The sequence below is a fragment of the Chrysemys picta genome, chromosome 15, assembly GCF_011386835.1.
Source record: "Chrysemys picta bellii isolate R12L10 chromosome 15, ASM1138683v2, whole genome shotgun sequence".
NCBI lineage: Eukaryota > Metazoa > Chordata > Testudines > Emydidae > Chrysemys > Chrysemys picta.
This window is the reverse complement of record NC_088805.1, coordinates 8,781,167-8,807,988: the sequence shown is the minus strand read 5'-3', so window position 1 is coordinate 8,807,988 and position 26,822 is coordinate 8,781,167. Positions and strand designations below refer to the sequence as shown.

Genomic DNA, 26,822 nt, shown 5'->3' with positions numbered 1-26,822 from the left:
TTCAGTTGGTATGCTATTGTTTAACAGTGCGATTAATCACGATTAATTTTTAATTACAGTTAATTTTTTTGAGTTAATCGCAATTAATCGACAGCCCTGCACCTAACTTAAACACTGAATGACTGAGTTGTGTCTGGATTTGGGAGTTCCACATCATGTTGTGACATACGGCAATTTTGCACCTGCAATGCCACGTGCACGCTAGCATTTATACCAGGAAAAAACAAATCAGGCTACATACATCTTGCTAACAGAGGACTTTGGATTGTCAAGGATTGCACAGTATTCAAATGTTCACATCACAGGCAAAGAGTACCATACTAATTAGGTATAAGAACAGAATTCTCTAATGGGTCATATTTGAAAAAATAATGTTTTTATTTTTATTATTTGTATTTCAGTACTAACTAGAAGCCCCAGTCAAGGACCAAAACCCCATTGTGCTAGGCGCTGTACAAACACAAAATAAAAAGCAGACATTCAAACCTTCTTGTCTGTTTATTATGCAGACACACACCCCCAGGCAGGCCTGTCCCTATGCCTCAGGATACATTGCAATTTGAAGCGAACCTAACAAGGTTCAGAGCGTTTGATTTGATATAGAATGACTGACGATTTTCTCTGGCTGGGCTCAGGCTTCCCCAGCTATTCTGAGATTTGAAAAATGAAATTTACGATGAAAGAGGTGGCTAAAGAATTGCCGGAGGGGGGGTTAAGAGGGAAGAAGAGGAATTTTCCCCTTCTTTGAACGCAGCAGCACAATAAACACGGATACCACATAGTCCCCATCCCATCATCCCTTTTACAATGCAGTAGTTCCCTGTCTAAAAAACCCACCACGTTAGACAGGAGGAGGACAAAAAGCACAGAGCTCCTTTACCTACCCTCACAATCCAGCAATCACAAGGTCCATCATCCAACCCCTGCCAAGCCAACTGGAATAAACAAAGCCACCCACGTGACGGGCGACTTCCGATTCCCCCACCTCTCCCAGGCTCGACACAAAGTAACTTCCTCCCTCTTCTCCCGCAGCCTATCGGGCTACAGCGGATCATGTGCCGGGAGCGGAGCGGAAGCACTTATCGGGTCTGGTTAGGTTGCTTTGCTGCAGGCAACAGGAGCAGGAAGGGGGTGAGTTAGCAGCGCATTTGCTTCGGCATCAGCTGCTAGGTGGGTTTTTTTTTTTTGATTGATCCTTTTCTGAGAAAGGAGGAGAGGTTATGTCCCCCCGTTTGATTTAGACAGGCCCAGGAGGCTCCTGGGAGCCCCATCCCCTCTTTTTAGGAGCATGCCATGGGGGGGAGTGGGGCTAGCCACAGAGGTACGGGCTGGCGTGATCGTCTCGTTTTTTTCCAGAGACGGGAGGGCATGTTGGCTTGGCGAAGGGGCCCTCTCTAAACTAGTGCGCTTTGTTAGATTGCCTCTACTTCATGCTCAATCGATCTGTAAAGATAGGGAGGTGGACTTGACTGCAGCCGAGACTTCAGTTTGCTTTTTAAGGTTCCAGAGCCCGCCTGAAGTGTGTCCCCCCCTAAACAGCCCTGTTTAAACATTTGCTCACCCAGGAAAAGCAGTGGCTTTTTCTCTGTGTGTTTAGTCCCAAACTCCTTGTTAGGGTTTAAGCTAGAGCTTCTGTTTTTAAAGGGTTTTTTTTGTGCTCTTCCAGTTCCTCCAGAGACTTCTCAGGCTGGTTCAGTGTGTAGCTGATGAATGCACTCCTGGAAAAATTAGTTTACCTCTAAGGGTTCTTTTCATTTCCCCCCTAAATGAGCAAGTGCAGTGGCTGAAGGAGAAATAAGAAAAATCTAGGGAGAACCAGAACCTGGTGCAGCTAGTGCAACAAGGGGAAAAACCAACAATTCCAGAGCAGGGTCAGTAAAGGTGTATGTGGGAATGGTGCACTTTGTGTCAATGGTGTGGCGCAGGCTGCTGCGGAAGCGTTGGGTCCTGGGTATTGTATTTGGACTCTCCCTCATCTATTTCCTTACCAGTACCTTCAAACAGGTCAGTATTGCTTTTCTTCTTTGTCTTTCCCCTCCCTCACTGCCCCATTTCTCTGTAGGTCAAGGCCCAGTCCTACAAAAACACTTAATGCCAAATATGGTGCTTATTACTGCTGGAAGTGCTCCCATTGTATGACTACAAATTGAAGTAAGTACTGCACCTGGTGCTGGCTGCAGGTTTGGGTCCCCGTCTGTGAGCTCCGAGAGGTAGAGAACATCCCCACCCTGTATAAACTTGCAGCACATCACGAGAGATTTTAAAAATGATTTCTCTTGCAGGTTGTAAATTATTGGTGTTTAGCAGAGTGACCTAAAAATAATATGCTGAAATGCTACGATTTTTTAAAAAACCTGTGTTAATGATGGATCTCAAAATCTTATCCTAGGCTCCTTTACTTCTGCCAGCATCATCACTAAGATTTAAGGGGTATTGTTAATTAGGTAGGAGCCTGAACCTGAAACTCTATGTAAAGTGAAAGTTTTACATCAGTAATACGCTATAGCAACGTGTTCATGGGATCTAAAGGGCAACTGGAAAGTTTTATGGGCTCAAAGTGTTCTCTTGTAATGTACGTTGTGAAACGCCATCCCAAGCAGGATAACAGTATTGTCCCTGAGGGACAAAAAGTGAAACCCACTGCTCCAAGCAAAGGCCCTAATTCTGCATTAGGAGCCAGGCAGGCAGAAGGGCCTGCCTGTGTAAATCTGGTTGGAGGATTGGGACCTCAGTGAGCTGCAGAAAAAAAGCAAATATCATAAATGGTGAACGCTAATGGGAGCTGAATACTTAACTCCAATAGGTGACCTTGAAAATCTCTACACGTGTAAATTCATTTTTTTTTAAATGAACTAACCTTCTTTTATTAAAGGTCAGGACATTTTTTTCCCCCTTGTAAATGAGCTTTGTTAAAAATATCCCTGTAATTAGATCTTTGTTTAAAGAAAAATATAGATTCCCGATGGTGAGACTTGCTCTAGATTGTTACAGTGAGGCCTAGATCTCTTGACACCTGTGCTTTCTTAAGCAGCGCTCAAATAAAGCCCTATTCTTTTGTCTGCAGAGCCGCTTTAAAGGTGCATGTGGAAGATGGTTTTCCAAAGGCAATCTTGAAATGTTTTAAGTATCTGTCCATCCTTAAATGGACCTCGCCTGGCTGTTCTTGAACGGCCTGTATCACATATCACCTCTTTATTGGAGGTGAGGTAGAAAAAGCAGCTTTCATGTCTGACCTGTCTGGAGCATTAGTAGATCTTGCAAGGGAGTGTGTTGAACAGGGGGACTGGGAGTCCGGATTCTTGGTTTCTGCCCTGGCTGCCCCACTGACTCCCTATATGACTTTGAGTAAATCAAATTTTTACAAGTAGCCAGTGATTTTGAGTGCCGAGCATCTGCAGGACCTGATTTTCAGAGAGAGCTGCAGTTTCTCAGCACTTTTGACCTAACGAGTCATAGAAGGGCCGCACCAAAGAAAATTAGGCCCTAAAGTGTTTCAAGTTGGGCACCCAAAGTTAGTGGATGTTTCTGGAAAATGTAGGCTTTCAATGCTACCTGCCTCAGTTTCTCCCACCTTTAAACCGGGAACAACAATATTTAGTAAACCTCTCCAGGAGTGGGTTGCAAGGCTTAATTCAAAGTGAACGTTGACCAAGTGCTTTGGGATCCTTGGATGAAAGGTACTACAGAAGTGCACATTTTATTGTTCTTAGTGTCCCTGTTTTGTAAGGCGAGTTGATGGGGGGATGGAAAGGAGAGAGCATTCTTTGTGTTACTAGGAAGAGGGTGAAATAACTTCTAATGTATGTTACTTAGGCCTGGTCTACACTAGGCGTTTATGTCGAAGTTAGCGCCGTTAAATCGAATTAACCCTGCACCCGTCCACACTGCGATGCTATTTAGTTCGACATAGAGGTCTCTTTAATTCGACTTCTGTACTCCTCCCCGACGAGGGGAGTAGCGCTAAATTCGACATGGCCATGTCGAATTAGGCTAGGTGTGGATGGAAATCGACGCTAATAGCTCCGGGAGCTATCCCACAGTGCACCACTCTGTTGACGCTCTGGACAGCAGTGCGAGCTCGGATGCTCTGACCAGCCACACAGGAAAAGCCCCGGGAAAATTTGAATTTGAATTCCTTTTCCTGTCTGGCCAGTTTGAATCTCATTTCCTGTCTGGACATCGTGGCGAGCACAGCAGCACTGGCAACGATGCAGAGCTCTCCAGCAGTGATGGCCATGCAGTCTGTGAATAGAAAGAGAGCCCCAGCATGGACTGATCGTGAAGTCTTGGATCTCATCGCTGTGTGGGGCGATGAGTCCGTGCTTTCCGAGCTGCGATCCAAAAGAAGGAATGCAAAGATCTACGAGAAGATCTCTAAAGACATGGCAGAGAGAGGATACAGCCGGGATGCAACGCAGTGCCGCGTGAAAATCAAGGAGCTGAGACAAGGCTACCAGAAGACCAAAGAGGCAAACGGACGCTCCGGATCCCATCCCCAGACATCCCGTTTCTACGAGGCACTGCATTCCATCCTCGGTGCTGCCGCCACCACTACCCCACCAGTGACCGTGGACTCTGAGGATGGGATACTGTCCACGGCCGGTTCCTCAGACATGTTAGGGGACGGGGAAGATGAGGAAGGAGATGAGGAGGGCGAGGCAGTTGGCAGCTCTCACAACGCTGATTTCCCCGACAGCCAGGATCTCTTCATCACCCTTACAGAGATCCCCTACGAAGCGTCCCCAGCCATTACCCCGGACACAGAATCTGGTGAAGGATCAGCCAGTAAGTGTTGTAAACATCTAAACATTTATTTTTAACAAAACAGGAATATTAACAATTAAAAGAATGGGTTGTTCATGATTAGTGTGCCCTAGGCGCTTAACGGTTTAGTAAGGGGCAGTGCAAGTTTTGAAAAGAAATCTAGCAATGTCCGGTTTTCAGTGATTGTCCTGCACAAGCCGCTCTACTGTGTATTCCCTGCTACTGCAGCTACAGTAAAATGCGGTCTATATGTGCGGGGATAGAGCAGTAATCCTCCTGGGACATCTCGATGAAGCTCTCCTGGAGGTAACTTGAAAGCCGTTGCATGAGGTTCTTGGGGAGAGCGGCCTTATTGGGTCCTCCGAAGTACGACACGTTGCCGCGCCACGAGATTATCAGGTACTCGGGGATCATTGCTCTGCACAGCAGGGCGGCATACGGCCCTGGTCTTTGGAGGCTTTCCCGGAGCATTCTCTCTTTGTCGCTCTCGGAGATCCTCATCAGGGTGATGTCGGCCATGGTGACCTGCTTTTAATTAGGTAGGGGAATGTTAGTGTTGGGACTGCTTTCCCGTTCCTTTACAGAACTGTCACCGCTGGTTTGCAGCCACGCGGTGGAGGCGGGAGAGGGGCAGCCGAAAGGGATCGTTCCCGGGGACAGCCGCGAGGGGGTGGGACAGGGGCAGAGTTCCCGCTTGCCGGATTGCTGGCAGCAGGGACTGACATTGATTTAAATGTGAAATGAGGCCAGTGGTAATATAAAAGTTTTAAACTGCCACAAGTGTACGGCTTACCATGTCTGCCTGCAACAGAAATTCCGTTGTGCTGCCTCGCTTCTCAAATGTGCTGTTCAAGACCCCAGGCACAGAATGCGAAGGCCGAGAATTCGACCTTGTGCTGAGTGCGCATGTGAAAGGTGCTGTGCATGGTCTTGTTCACAGAGAAAGACTATGTTCTTTGTTCACAACTACATTTATCTTTCAGAGGAATTCACTCCCTTTTTCCCATTTCCACAGCCCCGTCTGCGACTGTCTCACAACCTAGCCTGGAATCACACTCCCAGAGGCTAGCGCGGATTAGGCGTAGGAAGAAGAGGACACGGGAGGACATGTTCTCTGAGCTTATGGCCTCTTCCCAAGCCCAGGCAGCACAGCAGACCCAGTGGCGGGAGAACTTGACCCGAATGCACCAAGCCAACATGGATCGGGAGGAGAGGTGGCGGCAGGAAGACCAGCAGGCGACTCTAACGCTGCTTGGACTACTGAGGGAGCAAACGGACACACTCCGGCGCCTTGTGGATGTTCTGCAGGAACGGAGGCAGGAGGACAGAGCCCCGCTGCAGTCCATCTCTAACCGCCCTCCCCCGCCACCAAGTCCCATACCCACCTCACCCAAAGTGCAAAGAAGGAGAGGCGGCAGAGTCCCTGCTAACTCTCACTCCACCCCTGCAGAGAGCTCTAGTAGCAGAAGGCTCTCATTTCCCAAAATTTGAAAAGTTCTTTCCTTCCCGCCTGACACAAGCCCACGTCCAAGTTTCACCTCCCAATGCCATGTGTAGTTGATAATAAAAAATTCGTTTCTGTTAACTACTGTTTCAATCATGTTCTTTTGGAGGAGGAGGGGAAAGGGGGTTGGAAATTGGACAGGACAGTCTCCTTTGGCAGGGTACATAGTCGGGGGCAGGCACAGCAGCAGGGCACATACACAGTGCAGTGATGCAGTGACTAGTTGCCCCGGTTAGTCTGGGAGGTTGTTTTGATGTAATGTTGGGGGGGGTGGGTTGCTCTGTGACTTTGTGGCGGGGGAGGGCAGTTACAGATCTTAAGCGCCGGTCCTTAGACAGGATCACAGAGCCACACAGCATGGGATCTGTAACCGTCCTCCCCCTGCCACAAAGTCAAATAGACCTCCCATACACACAGTCCCGATCAGGAGGGGTGACAGGCTCCGTTGAAACAAGCATCCCACCGCAGCGGAGCCTGTCAATCCTTGAGTTTAGAAGCTGCATTCGCATCACAACACTAGACCCGCCCCGCACCACAGTCTGCGTCCCAGTTTTAAAAAATTCCCGCTAAAACAGTATTAAAGAAAACGGTGTGCTTTAACAAAGTAGAACTATTTTTATTTCGACACGTGTGTTGGAGGGGGGGTGAAGGGGGTATGTAACTGGATAGGATAGTCAACATTACCTGGGTAAAGAAACGGGGGCAGGTTTAGCTTCTCAGTACACAAACTATAAAATCACAGGTTACCCTGCTCACTCAGGAACTTTGCTTTCAAAGCCTCCCGGATGCACAGCGCTTCCCGCTGGTCTCTTCTAATCGCCCGGCTGTCTGGCTGTGAGTAATCACCAGCCAGGCTATTTTCCTCAACCTCCCACCCCGCCATAAAGGTCTCCCCCTTGCTCTCACAGAGATTGTGGAGCACACAGCAAGCTGCTATAACAATGGGGATATTGGTTTCGCTGAGATCACAGCGAGTCAGTAAGCTTCTCCATCTCCCCTTGAGACGGCCAAAAGCACACTCCACCACCATTCTGCACTTGCTCAGCCGGTAGTTGAAGAGTTCTTTTTCAGTGTCCAGGGCGCCAGTATAGGGCTTCATGAGCCAGGGCATTAGCGGGTAGGCTGGGTCCCCGAGGATGACTATAGGCATCTCCACATCCCCAACAGTTATTTTGTGGTCCGGGAAGTAAATACCTTGTTGCAGCCGTCTAAACAGACCAGAGTTCCTGAAAACACGAGCGTCATGAACCTTGCCCGGCCATCCCACGTAGATGTTGGTAAAACGTCCCCTGTGGTCCACCAGTGCTTGCAGCACCATGGAAAAGTATCCCTTTCGGTTAATGTACTGGGTGGCCTGGTGGTCCGGTGCCAGGATAGGGATGTGAGTTCCATCTATGGCCCCACCGCAGTTTGGGAATCCCATCGCTGCGAAGCCATCTATGATCGCCTCCACGTTTCCCAGGGTCACTACCTTTGGCAGCAGTACATCAACGATTGCCTTCGCTACTTGCATCACAACAACCCCCACGGTAGATTTGCCCACCCCAAACTGGTTCGCGACTGACCGGTAGCTGTCTGGCGTTGCAAGCTTCCACAGGGCTATGGCCACTCGCTTCTGTACACTCAGTGCAGCTCGCAACCGGGTGTCACTGCGCTTCAGGGCAGGGGACAGCAACTCACAAAGTTCCAGGAAAGTTCCCTTCCGCATGCGAAAGTTTCGCAGCCACTGGGATTCATCCCAGACCTGCAGTACTATGCGGTCCCACCACTCAGTGCTTGTTTCCCGTGCCCAGAATCGCCGTTCCACGGCATCAACATGACCCATTGCCACTGTGATGTCCTCGGCGCTGGGTCGCCTGCTTTCTGACAGGTCTGTGCTACTCTCAGACTTCAGGACATCACCGCGGTGCCGTAGCCTCCTTGCCTGACTTTTCTGCATCTGCCTCAGGGAAACCTTTATGATAAGCTGCGAGACGTTGAGAGCGGCCACAACTGCAGCGATGGTCGCAGCGGGCTCCATGCTCGGAGTACAGTGGCGTCCGCGCTGTCAATGACTGGAAAAGCGCGCGAACTGTTTTCCCGCCGGCGCTTTCAGGGAGGGAGGGCGGGAGTGATGGACGGATGACGACAGTTTCCCAAAAGCACCCTCGACTCATTTTGTTACCCAGAAGGCATTGCCGGCTACACCCAGAATTCCAATGGGCAGAGGGGACTGCGGGAACTGTGGGATAGCTGACCACAGTGCACCGCTTCGAATGTCGACGCTATCACCGTTAGTGTGGACGCACAAAGTCGAATTACTGTCCTTAGTGTGGACACACACGTTCGACTTTGCAATATCGATTACAAAAATTCGATGCAAGTAAAATCGAACTACTCTCGTAGTGTAGACAAGGCCTTAGAGAAAGGAATGCTACTTTTATGGCCTGAAATAATGTCTGAGATGTTAATTAGTCCTGCAATTAATATCTACAACACCCTTTATTTTTATGATGTTGGTTTAATGTTGCACACCGTATGTGGTAAACCACTGTCTCAGGCTGTTGGTGTGATATCTCATGCTGCGTTAGTTTCTTGCAGTTTCCTTCTGTCTTGGGAATTGCAACAATTAGCGTTCAGCTGAGGGAATGGAGCGCAGAGTAAGAGAAGGGAACTGTGTGTTAACTTGCACTGCTGTGTTTCGTTGCAGGAGGAGAGGACGGTACGCGATCGGAATCTTCTCCAAGTACAGGAACATGAGCCCATCATGTGGAAGGTGCAGTTCAGCCTGGGAAATAGCAGTCAGCGAAGTAACCAGTGCAGAAATTCTGTCCAGGGGAAGCTATTCATTACGGATGAACTGGGTAAGGCCACTGATAAGAGCCTTTCCTGCAAACCACAATGCTCAGCACTGTGTGCACCCTCTGGATTTTGCTGGGACCCTCAAGTAGCAATTCCCTCCACTCTCGTGCATTCCCACTAGAGTAAATTCTTCTGTTGTAGAAATGTCTCAGATGCTACTTCCTGGCAATAGAAAGTTGGAGGGATTGCTACTTGAAATTTGAATTGAGCCAGGACAGTAAAAACTCCAGTCATTTCACTTTTATGTATTTTTAAGAACACCATGCTTGGAATTTTGGTTCAGTATTGACTTGGGGAAACAAGTAGAATGCTTTTTGCAGGATTCACTTTCTGCCGCACTTAAATGGACCCATCCAAGTTCTGAGGCTGACCCCATCCTGCTTTAGTTTCTGAGATCTGACTGGTTCATAATGTGAGATGGCTTAGGCATCGGCTACATCCACCCTAGTTCCTTTTCATGTTTTATTGCAACAAAACTCTAAGATCACTGGGCACCCATCCTTATCAGATGGCAATTTTAAAGTTGTTTGAATGTATCTAGCTGGTCTGCCCTTAATAGGAATGCATATTTCAGAACTACATCCATTAGAGGTAAAATACATGTAGTTTTTCTTTTAAAGGTACACTACAAACATCTTTTTTCTTACTTTTGGCTTGTCTGAAAATGATTCACTACTTGCTCAAATGCTTAACTAACGTCATTGTTTTATTATTGCAAATCTGTTTTTTAAGATACTTGCAAGCACTGTCATGCCAGAAATCCTACAGGGTGCCAGTAGCGTAGGTGCAATGTCCCTCTAATTGCAACTTTATATTGTTTACTTTGCCTGGAGCTGATTTTTTATATATATATATTGGTAAGCTCATTGGAGCTGGGACCATCTTTGTTTTGTACAGTGCCTAGCACAGGGGGGTCCTAGACACATACAGGCACCAATCTTGCAAACATTTAAATGTGCTTAACTTTAAGTATGTGAGTTGTCCCCTTAAAGTCAATGAAACTACTGACTTTTTAAAAGTTAAATATGTGCATAAGTGTCTGAAGGATTGTGGCCATAAAGTTGAAGAATGAAAATTTTAAATCAACTTTGGTATGACTGGCAGTTCCCAGGATATTTTTAAGGCATGTTTGCAAGACTAAAAGATGCAGAAATCAATGCTGCATTCCAATGACTCCCTGATTTACCTAGCGTTTGTGTGTATATGAAACTTATGGGTGAATGCAGTGCTTTCAGTGTGAGAGCCCACTCTCCCCCGTCTTATATTACTATTATTGGTTAGATTGCAAAATCCCTCCAAATGCGCTAATCACTTTCCAAACACCGAGAAAGACACTGTAAAAGCAAGTAAGTCTTGTACACGTTTCCCCCACAGACAGCTTTGCAATGCACCTTGCTCTTGTTGTTCCAGCACTGGGCTTTTCTTGACGAGAGATCATCAGTCATGCAAAAATTGTGTAGTAGCTTTTGTGATGTACGCAAGTAGAGACTAAACTGAGATCATCTGCAGGGGTTCTCAACATTTTTCTTTGAGACCCCCCTTCCCTCCCCCAAAAAGGCTATGAAAACTCCACAGCCCACCTGTGTCACAACAACTGTTTTTCTGCATATAAAAGCCAGTGCCAGTGTTAGGGGGTAGCAAACAGGGCAATTACCCGGGGCCCCTGCAAAGCTACTTTGCTCAGACTTCAGTTTTAGCCCTGGGTGGTGGGACTCGGGCCCTGGGTGTCAGCCCCATGCAGTAGGACTTGGGCTTTGTGTCCTGGGCCCCAGCGAATCTAATGCTAGCCCTGATTGGCGGACCCCCCGAAGCCAGCTTGTGGCCCCCCTCTGATCGACTGAACTCGCTGTCACTTGTGAGTCAAGCTAGGATTTGAATTCCAGTCCCCAAAGTTCCTAGTTTACACATTCCCTAAAACATTGAAGCGATGCTCCTTCTTCAGAAAGGTTCATAATGGACTTACTCAGTTAAAACTCTTCCTAAGTGAGGAGTCTGTTTCGTATACAGGGTGTATCTCGACTGTAATCATGGGGTGCGATTGCAGCACAAGCCGATATACCTAAGCTTTAATTCGATACTATGGGGCCCGGAGCAATGACGCCGCTGCAGTGTGAACTTCAGTGCAGGCTAGCCTCGGAAGTAATGACCCAGGATTTCAGTTGGATTTGTGCAGCTCGTGCTGCCACGGCTTGGCTACTCTGCCAAGCTAGTAAGATTAAAGCGAGTTTGCGTATGTTGGATCAAGGGACAATCGCTCCTAGGGATGACTGCAATCACTAAGCAGTGGGTGTATGTGACAGGGTTCTTTTTCAGATTGAGACGGGCAGTGATCTATCTGGAGAGGTATGGGGTGAAATTATTGTAACCACCCTTACCCAGGCCCCCCAAAATAAAGCACTGTGGCAAATTTGGAAGAGTGCAAGTTTTGAATGTATTTTAGTTCACTATATTTATCTACAAAGTATTGAGTTAGAGACAGACTGGCCGTAAGATTCATTATTTCCAAATAGCATCTGCTGGGCCACCTGGTCATATCAGTCATTGGTGTACAGCAACATTCCTCAAACTTGCCTGTTCTCAAATGATAGGGTCCTAATCTTGTACATGCGCTCCTTATTATAGCCCCATTGCTTTCCATGACCCTGCTCCAGTGTGAGGCACAGCAGAGTGGATTCTGTACTTTACTCCTTTTTCCTCTGTTTTTCAGGCTACATCTGCGAAAGGAAGGACGTGTTGGTGAACGGCTGTTGTAACGTCAACGTGCCTAGTGCAAAGCTCTATAATTGTGACAGCTGCCTGCCCAACGGTTGCTGCAGCGTGTACGAGTACTGCGTTTCCTGCTGTCTGCAGCCCAACAAGGTGCGTGGAGCGCCTCTTGCTTTTCAAGTTCTTACCCTGTTCAGTTGGCTGAACATCCTCAGATGCCAGCTGGCCGAGTGTGTGCGCTCATTGTGAAGGGACCTGGAAACAGGGAAAGCCTGTTGGGACCATGTAAGAAATGGTCCCACAATAACAGCTAGAGCTCTGTGGAGGATGGAAAGTCCAGTTTGCAAAGGATTTTGAGATTTCTTCATTCCAATTAAGAAAGAGAGCCGTACATTTCAAAATTCTCTATGAAAGAAAATTTTTGAAAAACCCATTTGTAGCCATCCTCCCCCTGAGTCGGGGTGCCCCCTCTTGGCAGCGTTGGGCAGTCGGTGTGTCCATCAGCCGTTCTACCTTATGGCCGCACAATCACCCAGATATCATTTCAGGTCTCCAACAAGGAGGAATCAACACCCGCAGTCAGCTGGTAGCCCTGACCTCCTGGCGGGGGCGGACACAGCACAGTCTAGGGCTCTGGCCCTCTGGGTGTAGGCGAAGCACTTCAGCAGTCTGTGGCCTGCTGCTTCCTGGCTGGGGCAAGTAGCAGTAGGCTAGACCTCCAGCCCGCTTGGCATGGGCAGAGCAATTACACAGTTTATAGCCCTCAGCCTCCTGGATGGAGCAAACAGCAACAGTTACCTATGTTGCCAGCCTTCCGGCCTAAAGGTTAATGCACTGCCAGCCTCGCACGTGGGGCCGGGGGTAGGGGGCCTGGACCCACCCTGCTCCACCACGTTCCAGCTCAGGGCCCTAGCAGTGGCAGGCAATCCCGCCACTGGGTTGGTGGGAAACGTGGTTGCTGCCTCATCTCTCGGCAGCACAACTGGACCAAAATCTTCTTTCCCTGGGCTACTTCCTACCAGTTCCTGCTCTCGCTACTCCATCGCTGCTGGGACCTGGCTCTCAGTCTCAGTCATAGAATCCTAGAATATTAGGGTTGGAATAGACCTCAGGAGGTCATCTAGTCCAACCCCCTGCTCAAAGCAGGACCAACTCTCCTTTTCAACTGTCTTTTATGGTCCTTGAGTGTTGGCACTGCAGCACTTCCCTACATTCCATTAAGCAGGCACAATCCAAAGCTACTTTGAATTTTATTATTAAAAAATGCAGCACTGAGAAAGCATTGCTAATAAACCTTTCAAAAGACAATGTAAGAAGAACAGTTTGGTGAAATTGTTCTGCTGTAACCTTAATGGTCAAACTCTCAGTGTATGCTAACAAAGAAATCCACTTTTCTCCATTCCCCTTCCGTAACTAACTTACATAGGTGCATATTATTTCTCCCTCTCTCAGCAACTTCTCCTGGAGCGTTTCCTGAACCGGGCAGCTATCGCTTTCCAGAACCTCTTCATGGCAGTGGAAGATCACTTTGAGTTGTGCTTGGCCAAGTGCAGGACTTCATCACAGGTCAGATGCTGCGGCATGTGAAGTAGAGGAGGGAAGGGAGGTGCCAAAAATATCTGAGAAGGTGATGTTGATGCTATGAATGTATGGGCTTGTCTTCACTACGGGGAGATCAACGCTGCTGCAATGGATGCAGCAGGGGTCAATTTAGTGGGTCTAGTGAAGACCCACTAAATCAACGGCAGAGCACTCTCTAGTTGACCCTGGTACTCCACCTCTCTGAGAAGAGTAAGGGAAGTCGACTGGAGAGTGTCTCCCATTGACACAGTGCAACGAAGACACCGCAGTAAGTCAACCTAAGCTACATCGACATAACTTAGGTTGACTTACCCCAGTAGTGAACAGAAGCCCTATATTTCTTATATGTGCACGTGTGGGCTCAAGTGCACTCACATGTACATGTTTAGGCTGTCCTTGGGAGCCAGTCTTGGGAGATAAGTGAGCAGCTTTCTCACTAAACTTGGGGCATAGTGCACTGCTAGAGCAGTACAGAAATGGACACTGACTTGTTCTTAGCACTAGAGACATGCTATAAAGGGACTGCTAGCCTGGAATGCGGCCAACCAAGTACATTAGTGTGCCTGTTTCCACAGCAGCTTTAGCAATCCTAAATTGTTTCCTTCACAGCACAATACATGTGGGTAATCACCTCTGTAAGTCTGCTGACTATAGATATTTTAACTTATGTTTAAAATACACAAACCAGTGCTGGGTACCTATAATTAAAACCACCATTTCAAGCCTGCTTGGTTAGCAGACGTCTTGTTTTAAGCAAAAGCCATACCTGTTGGAAGATGGTGGTGAGGTGATGCCCCCACCTTCTTATGGTGTACTTAAGCAGGAGCTCCTACTACAAAGTAGAGATGATGTCTGAACCATAAATGAGGGATGATAGATCCAAATGTCTCTAGAGCTTTGGGGGAGGGGAGATCCAATGTCTTGACTCTAGGTTCCTCTGCTATACACTCCTATCGCTCAAGCATTGACTTGTTTGGTTTGTTTTTTTTCAATAGAGTTTGATTAGAATGTGTGCATGGGAACTTGAGCAGTCTGACTCCAGCCTGCTTGGGTATTTACTCTAAAGGAGCTTCTGGCTACAGTTCAGCGACCATGTGTTGTAATGTTGCAACTAATTTTTTTTTAGCTCTGCTCCCTAGATACTATGATGGTGTGTCTGTGAAACAGCCATTGCCATATAAACACCACTGCCGTCTGCCCTTTGTGGGAGGGGAATGAGGTATTTTACACTGGAGAGCTGCTTTTTAATAGCACGTGTTGTCCCTAAGGGCTTTTCCCTCTCTTCCCAACAGAGCGTGCAGCACGAAAACACCTACAGAGACCCCATTGCAAAGTACTGCTATGGCGAGTATCCCCCTGAGCTCCTGCCTATTTGAAAGCTGCCTAATCTGAACTAACATGGGGAAAACAAACTGAGGATTGGCGCCTGGAACTGCAAGACAAGAGCTGCTTGTACAAGAGCTTAAACTCTCATCTTGAGATTTCCAAAGACAAAGAGAGTGATTTGCAGTCTAAGCTTGGGACTTATTTCTTGGGAAAATCTCTCCTATTTAGACTGAAGAACATGATAGACCTGCCATGGATGGGTGGGAGGGAATCCTTTGAATGGTTAATCTAATTGAAGAGCTACCATTTAGGATACACGCAATGGATTTAGTCTGTAGATCAGCATAGAAAAGGGCATAATACAGCTTTTCATCTCTACATAGAAGTTAAATTATATCCCCAAAGAACATGGACTTTAGACCGACTGCTGTAGATATGAAGAGGGATTTTTTTGTGCTTAAAAGGTAAATAATGCCTAGGGAGCTTATCTCCTGGAGGACTTTTCAGCATCCACGGTGCAGACTTTATATGTAACTATGAATTATTTATTGGGTTTATATGGAATAGCTGAAAGTATTGATGTTTCTTGTAGCCATTGGCTGACTCCTTCCAATCCATAGATTATCCTGGAGAAAAGTCATCCTTCATCTTGACCAGAATAACTCATCTCTCTCTTCTGTCAGGGTTTTTTTGTTGGTTGGTTGGTTGGTTTTTTTTTTTGCATTGGGGCCCATCACCATAGCATTTGTGTGTCAGTTTAAACTGGCATAGCAAAGTCCCCTCTGGAATTCATGGAGCCTTCAGTTCCCATAACATGAGAGAGAAAGGAGAGCTGTGCATGGGCTGGGGTGTTTTTGTGAGTGGATGCATATGCCATCCTAGTTAGAAAAGCTTAACAAAAGAAAGTCTCGCGGGGTAACCCGTAAGTCATCCAACTCTTGATTATTCAGATCGCCTTGCCTGAAGTACTGAGGCTTCTGCTGCTTGTACTGCACACCAGCATGGCTCCAAAATGCTTCGCTCCTGGTTGTGCAGGGGCAGGAAGTGAAAGGACTGGGGTGTTTTGGGATCCTGGTTTTAATGAGATCCTGATGTAGTAAGTAATTAGACTACAATGTCAGGACACGTGGCTCTAGCCCTCCTCTGAAGTTAGATTAGCGGCCAGTTTCACAGTATTCAGAGTAGCAGCCGTGTTAGTCTGTATCCGCAAAAAGAACAGGAGTACTTGTGGCACCTTAGAGACTAACAGATTTATTAGAGCATAAGCTTTCGTGGACTACAGCCCACTTCTTCCGAAGAAGAAGTACTCCTGTTCTTTTTGCAGTTTCACAGTAGTTCTAGTAACAGCTTATAAATGACATTCCAGCATGGGGTTCTGACCTGGCTGCTTGGAGGACTCTCTAGTTTGAGATTTCAATCTAATTAGCGTGGCTAATTGAACACAGTGTTGATTTCCCCCTGCAGTTTCCTGTCACTCTTGTAGGCTGCAGTTTAAATCTTTCCTTCTGATGCCTCTGTGAGGCCAGTCTGAAAGAAGGGAGTTGGGAGAAATGTTTTTCCCGTGCTTCTAAATGCTGAGAGAATTTGTGTTTCCTGAAAGTCAGACTCCTAGCACTGAGCCAAACGCGGCAGTTCTGGTGTATACAGCACCTCACTCCTATTCTCTTCTGCTCTTGCCTCTACCATATATCTGCTCCTTGTGTGTTGCCATGGTTCTGACTTTGTGCTCATGTATGTTAATCAATACCTCTTACTCCTCCCTTGGGATAAAGCAATTTACCCAATTAAGAAATTAGAATAATGTGGCCGGTATTCTATGACATCCCTTTGTTAAAATATTCTTTAGCCCATTGCAGGTTGTTCTGTTGTGCTTATAGTTAAACTTCATGTGGCATAAGCAAGAATTTAAAAGTTACCAGCCATCTCTAATACTTGAAATTGTGAAAACTCACTTGCATTTTTTCCTCATCCTTTCCCAAAAGTTTTCAAATGAGATAAGGTCTTGGAAAATAAAATGTCCCTGCCAGCAAGTCCTATGGAAAGTCTTAAAAACTTGTATTTCATGGAGCTCTGACAGCAGAATTTTATCCGGTCACCATCCTTTCTCCCATTTGCTGCCCTCTTATGGCAACTTGCAGGAAGAAACATCATTGTACATAAAGTTGGATGTATGTGCTTTTTGGTGGGCTTGGAGAAGCATGGTACCGAGGCATGGCAGCTGCCCGCTGATGGGCAGATATAGCTGGACCAATATACCTATACTGGCAGAACCCCTAGTGGAGATGCAGCTTATACTGGCAAAAGGACTGTGTTGCCAGTTTAACTGCATCAATACCTAAAACTTAAGTTGACCTAGCTACGTTACTCAGAGATGTGAAAAATTCACACCCCGAGAGATGTATTTAAGCCAACCTATCCCCCATGGTAGACACAGGTAGGATGACGGAAGCATTCTTGCATTGACCTAACTACTGCCTTTTGGAGGGGGAGGGGTGGATTTACTATAGTGATGGAACAATTCCTTCTGTCACTGTAGCAAGGGTCTGCCCTACAGTGCTAGAGCTGCAGCACTGTAGCAGTGCTGATAGCATCTGTCGTGTATACTTAGCCTCAGGCTTTTGCCTACATAGCTGTGTTGGTTGGGAGTATGAAAAAATCACACCCCTTATCATAGCTATGCCAGCAAACAAACATAGACCAGGACTTTGAGATTTAATGGAGCATGAAGTCGAAGGAGATACCCTCTTTGACACTAAGAAGATCACATTAGCTGTCTGGTGCTTTGTCCCTGTACCACCCCCAACCTGTTTTATTCAGAGAGGACAGTCAGATTTGTCTAAGGCCTTGTCTATGCTGAGCTGTATTTTAACACTTTCCACAAGTGCACAACCACTCCAGTACAGCTCTAGTACAATGCGGCACCACCAGCCACTGGCATTTTTTTCTTCCGTATCTTCCTATTTAGATTGTTTAACCTAAAAACTCAATGTGGTAGTAAAACGCTCTAATGCTTTGTCTACACTAGGACCCCCCCCTATCATTGATATCACTGGTAGAATGGCGGTAGTAGGAAATTGTAAGAAATGCTCAACCTATACAACCATAGGGGAATCTCTTGGACCCTGTCTAAACTAGTGAAATACGTGGAGTTTAGAAACGTGTTAGCTGCCCATTGTCAATTCTGGGGGTACCGTGTCCAGCTCGTGTCTGTAAAGGTATCTAAATCCTGTCTATGCTAGGGGCGAAAGGTAATGTAAAAAGTTAGCTAATGTGTTTTAAAACCTCACTTGTTTTCCTAGTCTGTGTGCCCTTGTACTACAAGGTAGATGTAACAAAACAATAAATCCAGATAATGCAATAGGGTGAGAAGTGACAATGAAGGTAAATATAATCAAGAAAAGGAGGTGCAGGCAAACAGGAAACCATTTTTTTCCCCATTCCGTAAAGAGAAATAACATGTTTCTCTTAGTGGTCTGAAAAAGGCAAAGTTTGAGAGCTAGCCCACAGAAACTTCTTCTCCTTTGGGAAATCTGATTGTTGAGGTAGCTGAGTGCCAACAGGAAAGTCCTGCAGTGGGGCATAGTCATACATGCCAGAAACTTGCCCTTCCTCCATTTGAAGTATCAACTTATTACCATGTGACTGTAAATTTGATATGTTGGTTATGAAAGTGGCAGCCCCATTATATGAGATCTAGTGATTCTACCTACCAAAGCAATCAGCTAAGTAGAGTTAAGATTCCTGGAAAACTTGTCCTGTGCTTAGAAGAGCTTGTGCACAATTGCTTTCCTGCAAATCCTCAGCTAGTGATGGCTTGGAAAAAGGTACTGTACAAACTCCTGTGCAGGGACCAGGGCTGAAGAGAAGCGTGGAACCTCTTTTTTTTTTTCCCCCTGAGCATAATGGAGTGAAACTGTGAATGGGCAAACACAGAGTCTGGCTTGGGACCCTCACTGAGCATTTGATGACCATGGCTTTAGCATTCTAGCCTCTCAGTCTCACTGAGTCTCTTAGGTATTTTGAGTGTATTACAGTGAAAATTTATCACTCCGCTTCCCTTATTGATACGTTTTTAGGCTCTGGACCCTTGCAGTAGTTTTGTAAAGCTTTGACTATAAAGCACTAGATACAGCAACTGCTAACTAATATCCTTTTACTTCTGACAACCTTCTACCCTCTCTTTGCCTTCCCTCTTCATTTTGCTGACTCTGAGCTTTTTCCGTACTTAGCTCATGGATTTGTTTGGCGGTGGGCTAATTGTTTTGCTCCTTCAGTTCCAGTCTAATTGTGCCAATTCCCTATATCAAATTTGCATGCATACTTTTTCTCCAATCTTGGCAAGTTGGGTGGAGGAGAATCCTTTCTCCCCTAATGAGTAACCTCCAAGGGGTTAATGAATTTAATAAATTGTGGGAGTCTTAAAAAAGGGCCCTGTGCATTCCCATTATATCAGTGGGAAACTACTGTAGGCAGTGAAAAAGGGGGGAAAAAAAAATATCCCACAGCCTCATCTGCTGGGGATGAAAGGAAAACAGAAGGCAAAATGGTGTTGGTTTCTGTCTCTTATTACTAAGGACTCCCAACCACACACTTCTGGCTTTTAGCAACTTGCATTTTATATACAGTATTGTGCTTTCTAACATTGCACTAGTCTGACTCACATGGCAGCTAGTGTAGTTTTTAAACCACAGCTTCAGCGAGGTTGGAAATACGAATTTTTGCAAGGAGATTAAAATGGCTTTAGAATGAAGGATGCCTGCGGTAGTTATGAGTAATCAACTTCAGCCTTCAACAAGCAAGTAAACTCCTTCATACTTGGCTGGGCAGTTCATAGTTTGCATCATATATAAACTTGAAATCACAGTATCTTTTTTTAAAAATCCATGGCAGTTATGAGTAATCAACTTCAACATGCCTCTTATTTTCTCTGTCCCCTCTTTACTTCGGTCAGCCTTTGTTGAGACCAATTGCCAGGGAGGTAGGCTGAGGCGAACAGCAATGTAACACCGTTGATCGGCCAACAGAGGTTACTCTAAGACTTAAGTAGCAGTTGGTATTCTCCCATTCAAGATGAAGTCTGGCACGTGTCCCTTTGAGCTAGTGAGACAAAACTTCACTTGGCAAAAAACAGGAACACTTTCTGAGTGCAGGGGACAAAGGTGATCAATGTTCCTCAAGAAAATGTGCAATTTTTCCTGTATTGCCAACGCTTGTTCTTCAACAGTACTGTAGTCAAAGGGCAAACAAACCCCCCAAAAAGTTAAGGCTGCTTGGGTTTTTAACATTTCACCCACGTGCTAAGGTGTTGTCATACATAGGGGGTGAGCTAGAGAAGTCACTGGTTTGAGGCAGCCTAATTCACAACCACTGTAATAAAGAAAAGTATCGGACCCCGGGAGAAACAAGAGAGAGAGTATCGCACTACGTAGCAAACTGCCAACAGCTCAGTAATGACAAATGGACCCCTCCGATCAAGCCCCAATGAGTAACTTTATGAGGCGATCTTTCTTACTTCTGACAGATAACTGCCAGTATAACTGTCTCTTAGAGCTTGTCATGCCCACAAGTCTCCTTGACTTGAACTGTGTGCACACTGCAACATGGAGGCAGCAAGGGCTGAGTCTGCAATACTGAGCCAGTCTGTGGATTTGCTTTTGCAGAGCAACTGAAAGTCCCATGCTGATTCGATGCAGCGAACGCTGATCAGAACTGTCTGCTCGTGCAGGGCTGTAGTAGGAGTCACAGGGACGCAGCTCCAGGAGTAAAGCTAAGAGCGGATACGCTCAAATTCCAGTGAGAGAGACCAGCAGGAGTCCCGCCCCCAGCTCCTGTTCTGACCAATGATGGTCAAGTGTTGGTGGCAGCCTTCCCGCCTTTTTCTTGCTCTCTCTCTCCCCACACTGTCACTGTGGGTGGGCTACTGAGACCTGCTCCCCGTCTCCAGGAGCCTCATGGAGGAGGGGCAGCCAGCCTCAGAGAGCGGGAACACGGCTGGGAAAATTCTCTCCTGCCCTAGTGCAAAGACAACCCTAGTGGGGGAGGGGACAACCACTTAGCTGCCCCTTTCCACACAACCAGGTGGGGCAGCAAGGGAGAGTGGAGACGTAGTCAGCGCTCCCAGCCCTGGACCCAGGCAGCACCAGGAGAAGAGTGACACCCTGGTATCTGAGAAAAGCAGCTGTCAGGAGGGGACCGGAGAGCAGAGCCCCCCTCAGCCATCACCTGCCTCAGGACAGTTGGTGAGTTCTGAGCGTCCTTTGTTTTCGAGTCCCCTCTACCCGCTTGTGCAGCCGTATACGCAGGGCTCAGATTGGCAAAAGGAGAGTTCAGATGCAGCCTGCTTCTGCGTCATGGTTGCCCAAGGCCTTGTGCAGTTTAGTTAAACTGGTGCAAACCCCGGCAGGGATGCTCTTATTCTGCTCTAAGAGGGGCTTATTTAAAGTCAGTTTAAACCTGCTTCTAATGGAGTTTAAGCTAACCCCCAATAAGCTCTGTTTTAACGGAAACAAGCGGGCACACAGAGGGCCTTGTGCATCTGTGTAATTAAAGTGGTTTAAAATCACACCTTTAAAGAGGTGCAACTCTGAGCCTAGGCAAGCCCTGTTAGGTCCTCTCCCCATCCAGAACACTGGAGTGCTGTGCCTCTGCTCCTACTCTTTCCGTTCCTTTATTTCCTGGTCTCCTTTCTGTTCTCTGGCTTCTCTGCCTTTCCTTCAGGCTCATTACCTCTCCCCACCCCAATTATCAGGTATTTCCTCTACTGCTCAAGGACTGAAACAGGAGAGGGTGCTCTGACTGCATGAGGGGAGCTCTGCTCTTCCAAGATAGGGGAAGGATGGAGGGCTCTCTTCTGCTTTTGAGATGGGGAACTGGGCTGCACCTTCTTTCTCTTTGCTTTAAGCTCCTCCCACCGTTGCTCTTAGATCTGGTGTGTCAGGCAGTACACGCCAGCATTAAAAGCACAGTGGTTTTGAACCGGCTTCACCCACCCACCTGTTTTGAGGGTGGGATGCAAAAGTATCATGTTGTCGGATCTACAGAACCTGCCAGCGCCCAGACCGTCCACAGTATTTTCAGGCAAGCAGCGGCTCAGCTGCCAGTGCTCTGAGGTAGGATGGGATGCAGAATGTGGATCTTAGTGTTTGTACTTCTGTAGACCCTGGGAGCCCCTCCGCCCTGTACAGACATACAACAAAAAGAGGGACCCTGCCCTGAAGGGTTTACACTTATTGTTTCAGGGTCAACAGGTCCTATTCTTTCTGCATCTTACTGAGGACATCTAGATAGCAAAAGGGAAAGAAGTGGCTCTGGTTGGGAGATACTGGCTCAATGCCAGCATGGTTTATTGTAGGACGTTTGTTTGTAAAGGGAATAAGACATGGGGGGGCACAAAGCACGGTGTGGGCTCAGTAGCTCCTCTCAACACTTGACTATTTCAATATTTTTTTAAATGGCGAAGGACTCGGTCTGAGACATGAATTAAGTCCTTGCGAATGATCAGTTGAAAAGCTCTTTTGGTGTTGGAGCTTTACAAACAATTAACCTGGAGCCGGCCCACTTCCTTGTAACTGCAGCTTTAGGTGAAAAGTTACTGTGTAAGACTATCAAGAGGGTTTGTGATTTCTGTGTCTTGGTGACTCCAGAGCAAGTCTCTCTCAGTGTACAAGGATAAAGATGCTTTTTTTGAACTGCCTGTCCTACAAACCCAAACTGGGATTGGAGAGTCAAGGGAGGATCTTTCTGGACCATACATAATCACCCATCATAAAAGTTATGCAATTGGAAATGAGTTAACAATTCTGCTGATACATGAGCCAGAATAAAATCCAGCTCAGTATTACCAAACCTGAACATTCAATAATTGAGTCAAAAACTCGTGAGATTGACTTAAATAATAAGATTTTTTTTTTAAAAGTTAACATTTATTTTTATTTGCATTTTGCTGGAGCACTTAAGGTTCACGGTCTCAAGCTTTTCTCTGCCATCTTTTTCTTAAAGGAAAGCTGAGATTGTCAGGTAATGATCTGATTCCAGAAACTAGGGCTGTAGGAAAAACACCAACTATCATAAGACTCACAATAAAGTGATAAGAGGTGGCACCACTGAGACCTAAGTTAGTTCTGCAGCTTAATGAAGTTAAAAGCCAGCTTCCTCTCTCAGTTCTGTGCCGATTCTGTAGGGCTAATTGGAATAAATTAAATTGTCACTCAATAAGAAGGTCGTTGGAACACGCACCAAGAGCAGATCTGTTAAATAAGCTGCCACTTATACAAAGTCACTTTTCTGACCCTAATAATAGGTCTTTGGGTCCTACTACTCAAAAAAATGACTTAATGGGTCAAATTTGTTTAAGGGCCAAATCCAGAAGACAGGACTTAGGCCAAATTCCTTTGAAAGTTAATGAGTGTTTTGGCTGGGTAGGGTGGTGAAGGCTTTAGACTGAACTGGGATTCTCCCTGGCATCATTTTCAGTTTGATCCCGTTTCAAACCTCTGAGAGATTCATTCCTGAAAACTAAGGTTCGTGATAGAAATTCTGCAAGGGACCAGGCCATTAAAACAAACTAAGCTATTTGTGAGGACAGACAAAATGTTTTTGATGTCATGCTGTGTGCACTTGTCACAGCCCTGCCACATTAAGGTTAGAGGGGGAAGGTGACTGGCTGGTAGTTGCTTAATCAGATGGAGATGTTGATTTTCAGGTAACCCAGTCAGGGTGAGGTTTCCATGCTCTGTCACTCTTAACAGCCACATAATGAATATGCTTTCCAAAATTCTTGTTTCTCATGGCAGCGGCAGCATGTGATCTGTGTCACTGTCAAAAGGAAAGTGAGATGTAGTTAATACAGAGCTGCACAACAAAGAAATATTGATCAGGTCTCCCCATGCTATGCTTGAGTATCTGCAGGGACGATGGATAGTGCAGCAAATAGGGATGGCAGAACAAAAAACATTGTGTCCCAAGGTCAAGGACATGATGGGGCAGGCCACGTAGCTCCAGTGCTGAGCAGCACCAGTGTGGAAACAATTCAACTCCCACCCTCAAGTATTTCCCCCAAGACACTAAATCCAAGTGAACTGAAAGACACCTTGTTCATGTCACAAGTGTGTCTCCGATGTAGTAGCTATAGTGTTAAAATCAGAGGCTCATTAAAGACAAGCTAGAGCAGATTGGCTTCTCCAAAGAGTCCCCACATTCGGTGACTCCAGACACTAAAATAAAATCAAGCAGTTTATGCTTTGGTCAGTCCAGTTCAGGTATACTTTGTGTAAGACATTAAGCAGTTTTAGGAGTTACCGGAGCGCTTCAAAGGGAGTTGTAAAATGGGTGTTGTGCTGTGTCACGGTCTACAGCAGGGGTCGGCAACCTTTCAGAAGTGGTGTGCCAAGGCTTCATTTATTCGCTCTGATTTAAGGTTTTGCGTGCCAGGAATACATGTTAACCTTTTTAGAAGGTCTCTTTCTATAAGTCTATAATATATAACTAAACTATTGTATGTAAAGTAAATAAGGTATTTAAAATGTTTAAGAAGCTTCATTTAAAATTAAATTAAAATGCAGAGCCCCCCGGACCGGTGGCCAGGACCCGGGCAGTGAGAGTGCCACTGAAAATCAGCTCACGTGCTGCCTTTGGCACACATGCCATAGGTTGCCTGCCCCTGGTCTACAGTAATTATATTTTGGCTTGAATGGACTATTATATATTTTGAAGGATATTTCATTCTAAGATATGTAGTTTCTTTATGGAATTTTTAAATTCTCTTTTTTTTTTAAAAGCAAAACAAAAACCTTAGATGCTAGTTGTTACCTAATCAAAATGTAATGACTGCTAAAGTTAACTTTTTTAACTTGACTCAACTTGTGTCTCTTAAATTTACTGTCAAAGGCATCTGGAATCTTGGATTCTTTGGTTGGAATTTTTATGATCTATATAAATTTTAAATGTATGCTTCTAAGTTCATATTTAGCTATTTAAATAAGTGCCTTCACTTATTTTCCCTCAGCAGTTCCCATTACAGTCAATGGGTGCTCAGCACTTCTGAAAAATGAGGACATTTATTTAGGAGCCTAACTTTAGGGTTTGATTTTATGGCTGTGACTTTTAACAAAAAAAATACCCTACAGTCATCACATGAGATCATAATATTTCATAATTATTTTTATTAACTGTCTGCAAGTGCAACATATCTAACTGTTCATTCCAGTCAATTTCACTTAACAATGGATGCATTATTTTTGGTTTTATGCTGTAGGGAAGGAGTTGTATGCTAGTTTCCCTCAAATCTTTCCAACCTTAGTTGGTGGAAAGTGCTTTCCACCTAGTTCTAGATGGGAAAACTCTATTACGTAAAGTAACAGAGCTGCAATGGTAATATGGTTCCCGTTTACTTTCCACCCCATCATTGTCCCCCCTACAGCTCTCTCCCTACTGTTGGCTTTGGCCTGGTCTACACTTAATCCATAATTGACCTAGCTATGTTGCTCAGGGCTATGAAAAATTTTGCACCCTGAGTACTGTAGTTAAGTTGAACTGACCCTCGCTGTAGACAGGACTAAGTTGATGGCATTTAAGGAGCCTTCCGTTGGCCTAGTTACCACCTCACAGGGAGATGATTATCTACATCGAAGTAAAAATACCTCCTGTTGACATAGGAAACATCCATGCTACGGTACCACAGCTACAGCACAGAGTTGTGCAGCTGTAGTGTAGACATAGCCTTTATAGTCATCCCTATGTAATTCCTCATTATCTTCCCTGAATTATCGTTAAGGGCCCAATCTTGTAAACTCTCTATTTCTAGCGACTGTAGTGAGAGTTGAGACTGCTGAGTATTCTCGCTGACTGCATCCTGTCCTATGACTAGTGTCATTGTCCTTCATAGCTATGCTAATGCAGTACATTACTGTCCCTTATAATCCTTTATTATTGCACACTGAAGCATGAACTTCAACCTCACTCCATCATTTTGCCACTGACACCTGTTTTGCCATCCTCAGTGTAATCTATCAGTGTTGTCAGTGTCATCATCCTGAACAGTATTTATTGCAGCATGCTTTCGTCTCATCGCTGTGATTATGTGAGCTTCAATGATTGTACTACATCTATCACCTCATTACTGAAATAAAGTTAACGTTAATGAGAGTCATGTGGCTAACCCCCTGCTCACCGTGATGGAAATTTATTCTCATGATGAAAAGGCGATGCATATGGATCCATTTAAAACTGAGCCAGCCATCCAGTTAATCCAGAGTTAAATCATCTTTGATATGTATAGAGTGCTTGTCATGCAGAAGGCCCCAACGCACTTTATAAACTTTACAACATGAAGGAGGAAGTTGCTGGTAAAGCAATGCAGAAAATCTGAGTTCTAGTTTCTGTTCTACCACAGGCTTCCTCTGTGACCCACATTTCTGCCTGGCTATAGCATTTTCATTTGTAAAATGAAGATCATAATTCCTGCCTTCCCCAGAGGAGGATCAATTTATTGTCTATAGAGCATTGTGTGATCCTTGGACTGGGGAGATGAAAGAAATGCAAGTTATTACTACTTCAAACCATTTCATCTATTGATAAAAAGCAATCACCTCTGAGGAAACGTAGCAATTACTTGAATAGCACACACCAAACAAGTTAGGACAGAAACAGAAAATATTGTCTTCAACTGAAATGGAAGGTTGAAGTTAGATAAGCAAAATATATTAACCTAATTCACAAGATGGCCAGAACAATGGGTTATATATATCTCCTTCTGTGAAGAGAATTGTGAAATCTTTAGTGACCATAAACAATCAGGAACAACCTTGGCTTTCTTGTAGCCGGGATCTCCTTCCCACTGATCACCGTGCAGGGGGATAGGTTCTTTCTTACTTTGATTGTGAATCAGTTGCACCAGCAACCATCTTTTCATTATGTGCATGTACAGTACCTAGCACGGTGTCATCCCAATAATGAATGAGGCCTCTAGGCTTTGGGGCAACACCAGTTAATAATACAAATACCTCCCACTGAATGTTTTCCTTCATTGTCTCCAAGTGACCAAGCCTGACCCTCTCTGACATCTACCATGGTCACACACTGAGTTAGAAAAACTACAAAAACT

The 26,822-nt window shown here is 45.7% G+C and overlaps 3 protein-coding genes across 10 annotated transcripts in view; 2 read left to right on the top strand and 1 right to left on the bottom strand.

The window, feature by feature from the left end:
* RNFT2 (ring finger protein, transmembrane 2) overlaps positions 1–1,075 on the bottom strand; it is a 39,195-nt gene extending 38,120 nt beyond the window's left edge. For 4 of the 7 annotated variants that reach the window (XM_065568298.1, XM_065568296.1, XM_024108096.3 and 1 more), the window contains exon 1: positions 885–1,017. Coding sequence is in view for 1 of the 7 variants with exons in the window: in XM_024108098.3 (XP_023963866.2) it covers positions 885–1,055 (171 nt within the window). In the remaining 6 variants the exon portion in view is untranslated. Of the gene's footprint in view, positions 1–884 lie in introns of all 7 variants that reach the window. The other 3 variants (XM_024108098.3, XM_065568297.1, XM_065568295.1) reach the window with 3 other exon arrangements.
* Positions 987–25,864, top strand: SPRING1 (SREBF pathway regulator in golgi 1). 2 transcript variants are annotated; one of them, XM_024108099.3, is made up of 5 exons: positions 987–1,131; positions 8,958–9,111; positions 11,817–11,968; positions 13,268–13,381; positions 14,689–25,864. In XM_024108099.3, exons 1-5 carry the CDS (start codon positions 1,054–1,056, stop codon positions 14,770–14,772), a joined length of 582 nt encoding a protein of 193 aa, XP_023963867.2. In that variant the 5' UTR covers positions 987–1,053; the 3' UTR covers positions 14,773–25,864. The 2 variants fall into 2 exon arrangements, with proteins under 2 accessions (XP_023963867.2, XP_008169727.2); XM_008171505.4 differs by having other exon boundaries at positions 989–2,004.
* On the top strand, positions 3,818–6,349 carry LOC135975800 (uncharacterized). The gene is made up of 2 exons (XM_065568299.1): positions 3,818–4,785; positions 5,780–6,349. The coding sequence occupies exons 1-2, from the start codon at positions 4,209–4,211 to the stop codon at positions 6,253–6,255; spliced, it is 1,053 nt and encodes a 350-aa protein (XP_065424371.1). The 5' UTR covers positions 3,818–4,208; the 3' UTR covers positions 6,256–6,349.
* Positions 25,865–26,822: the final 958 nt, after the last annotated feature.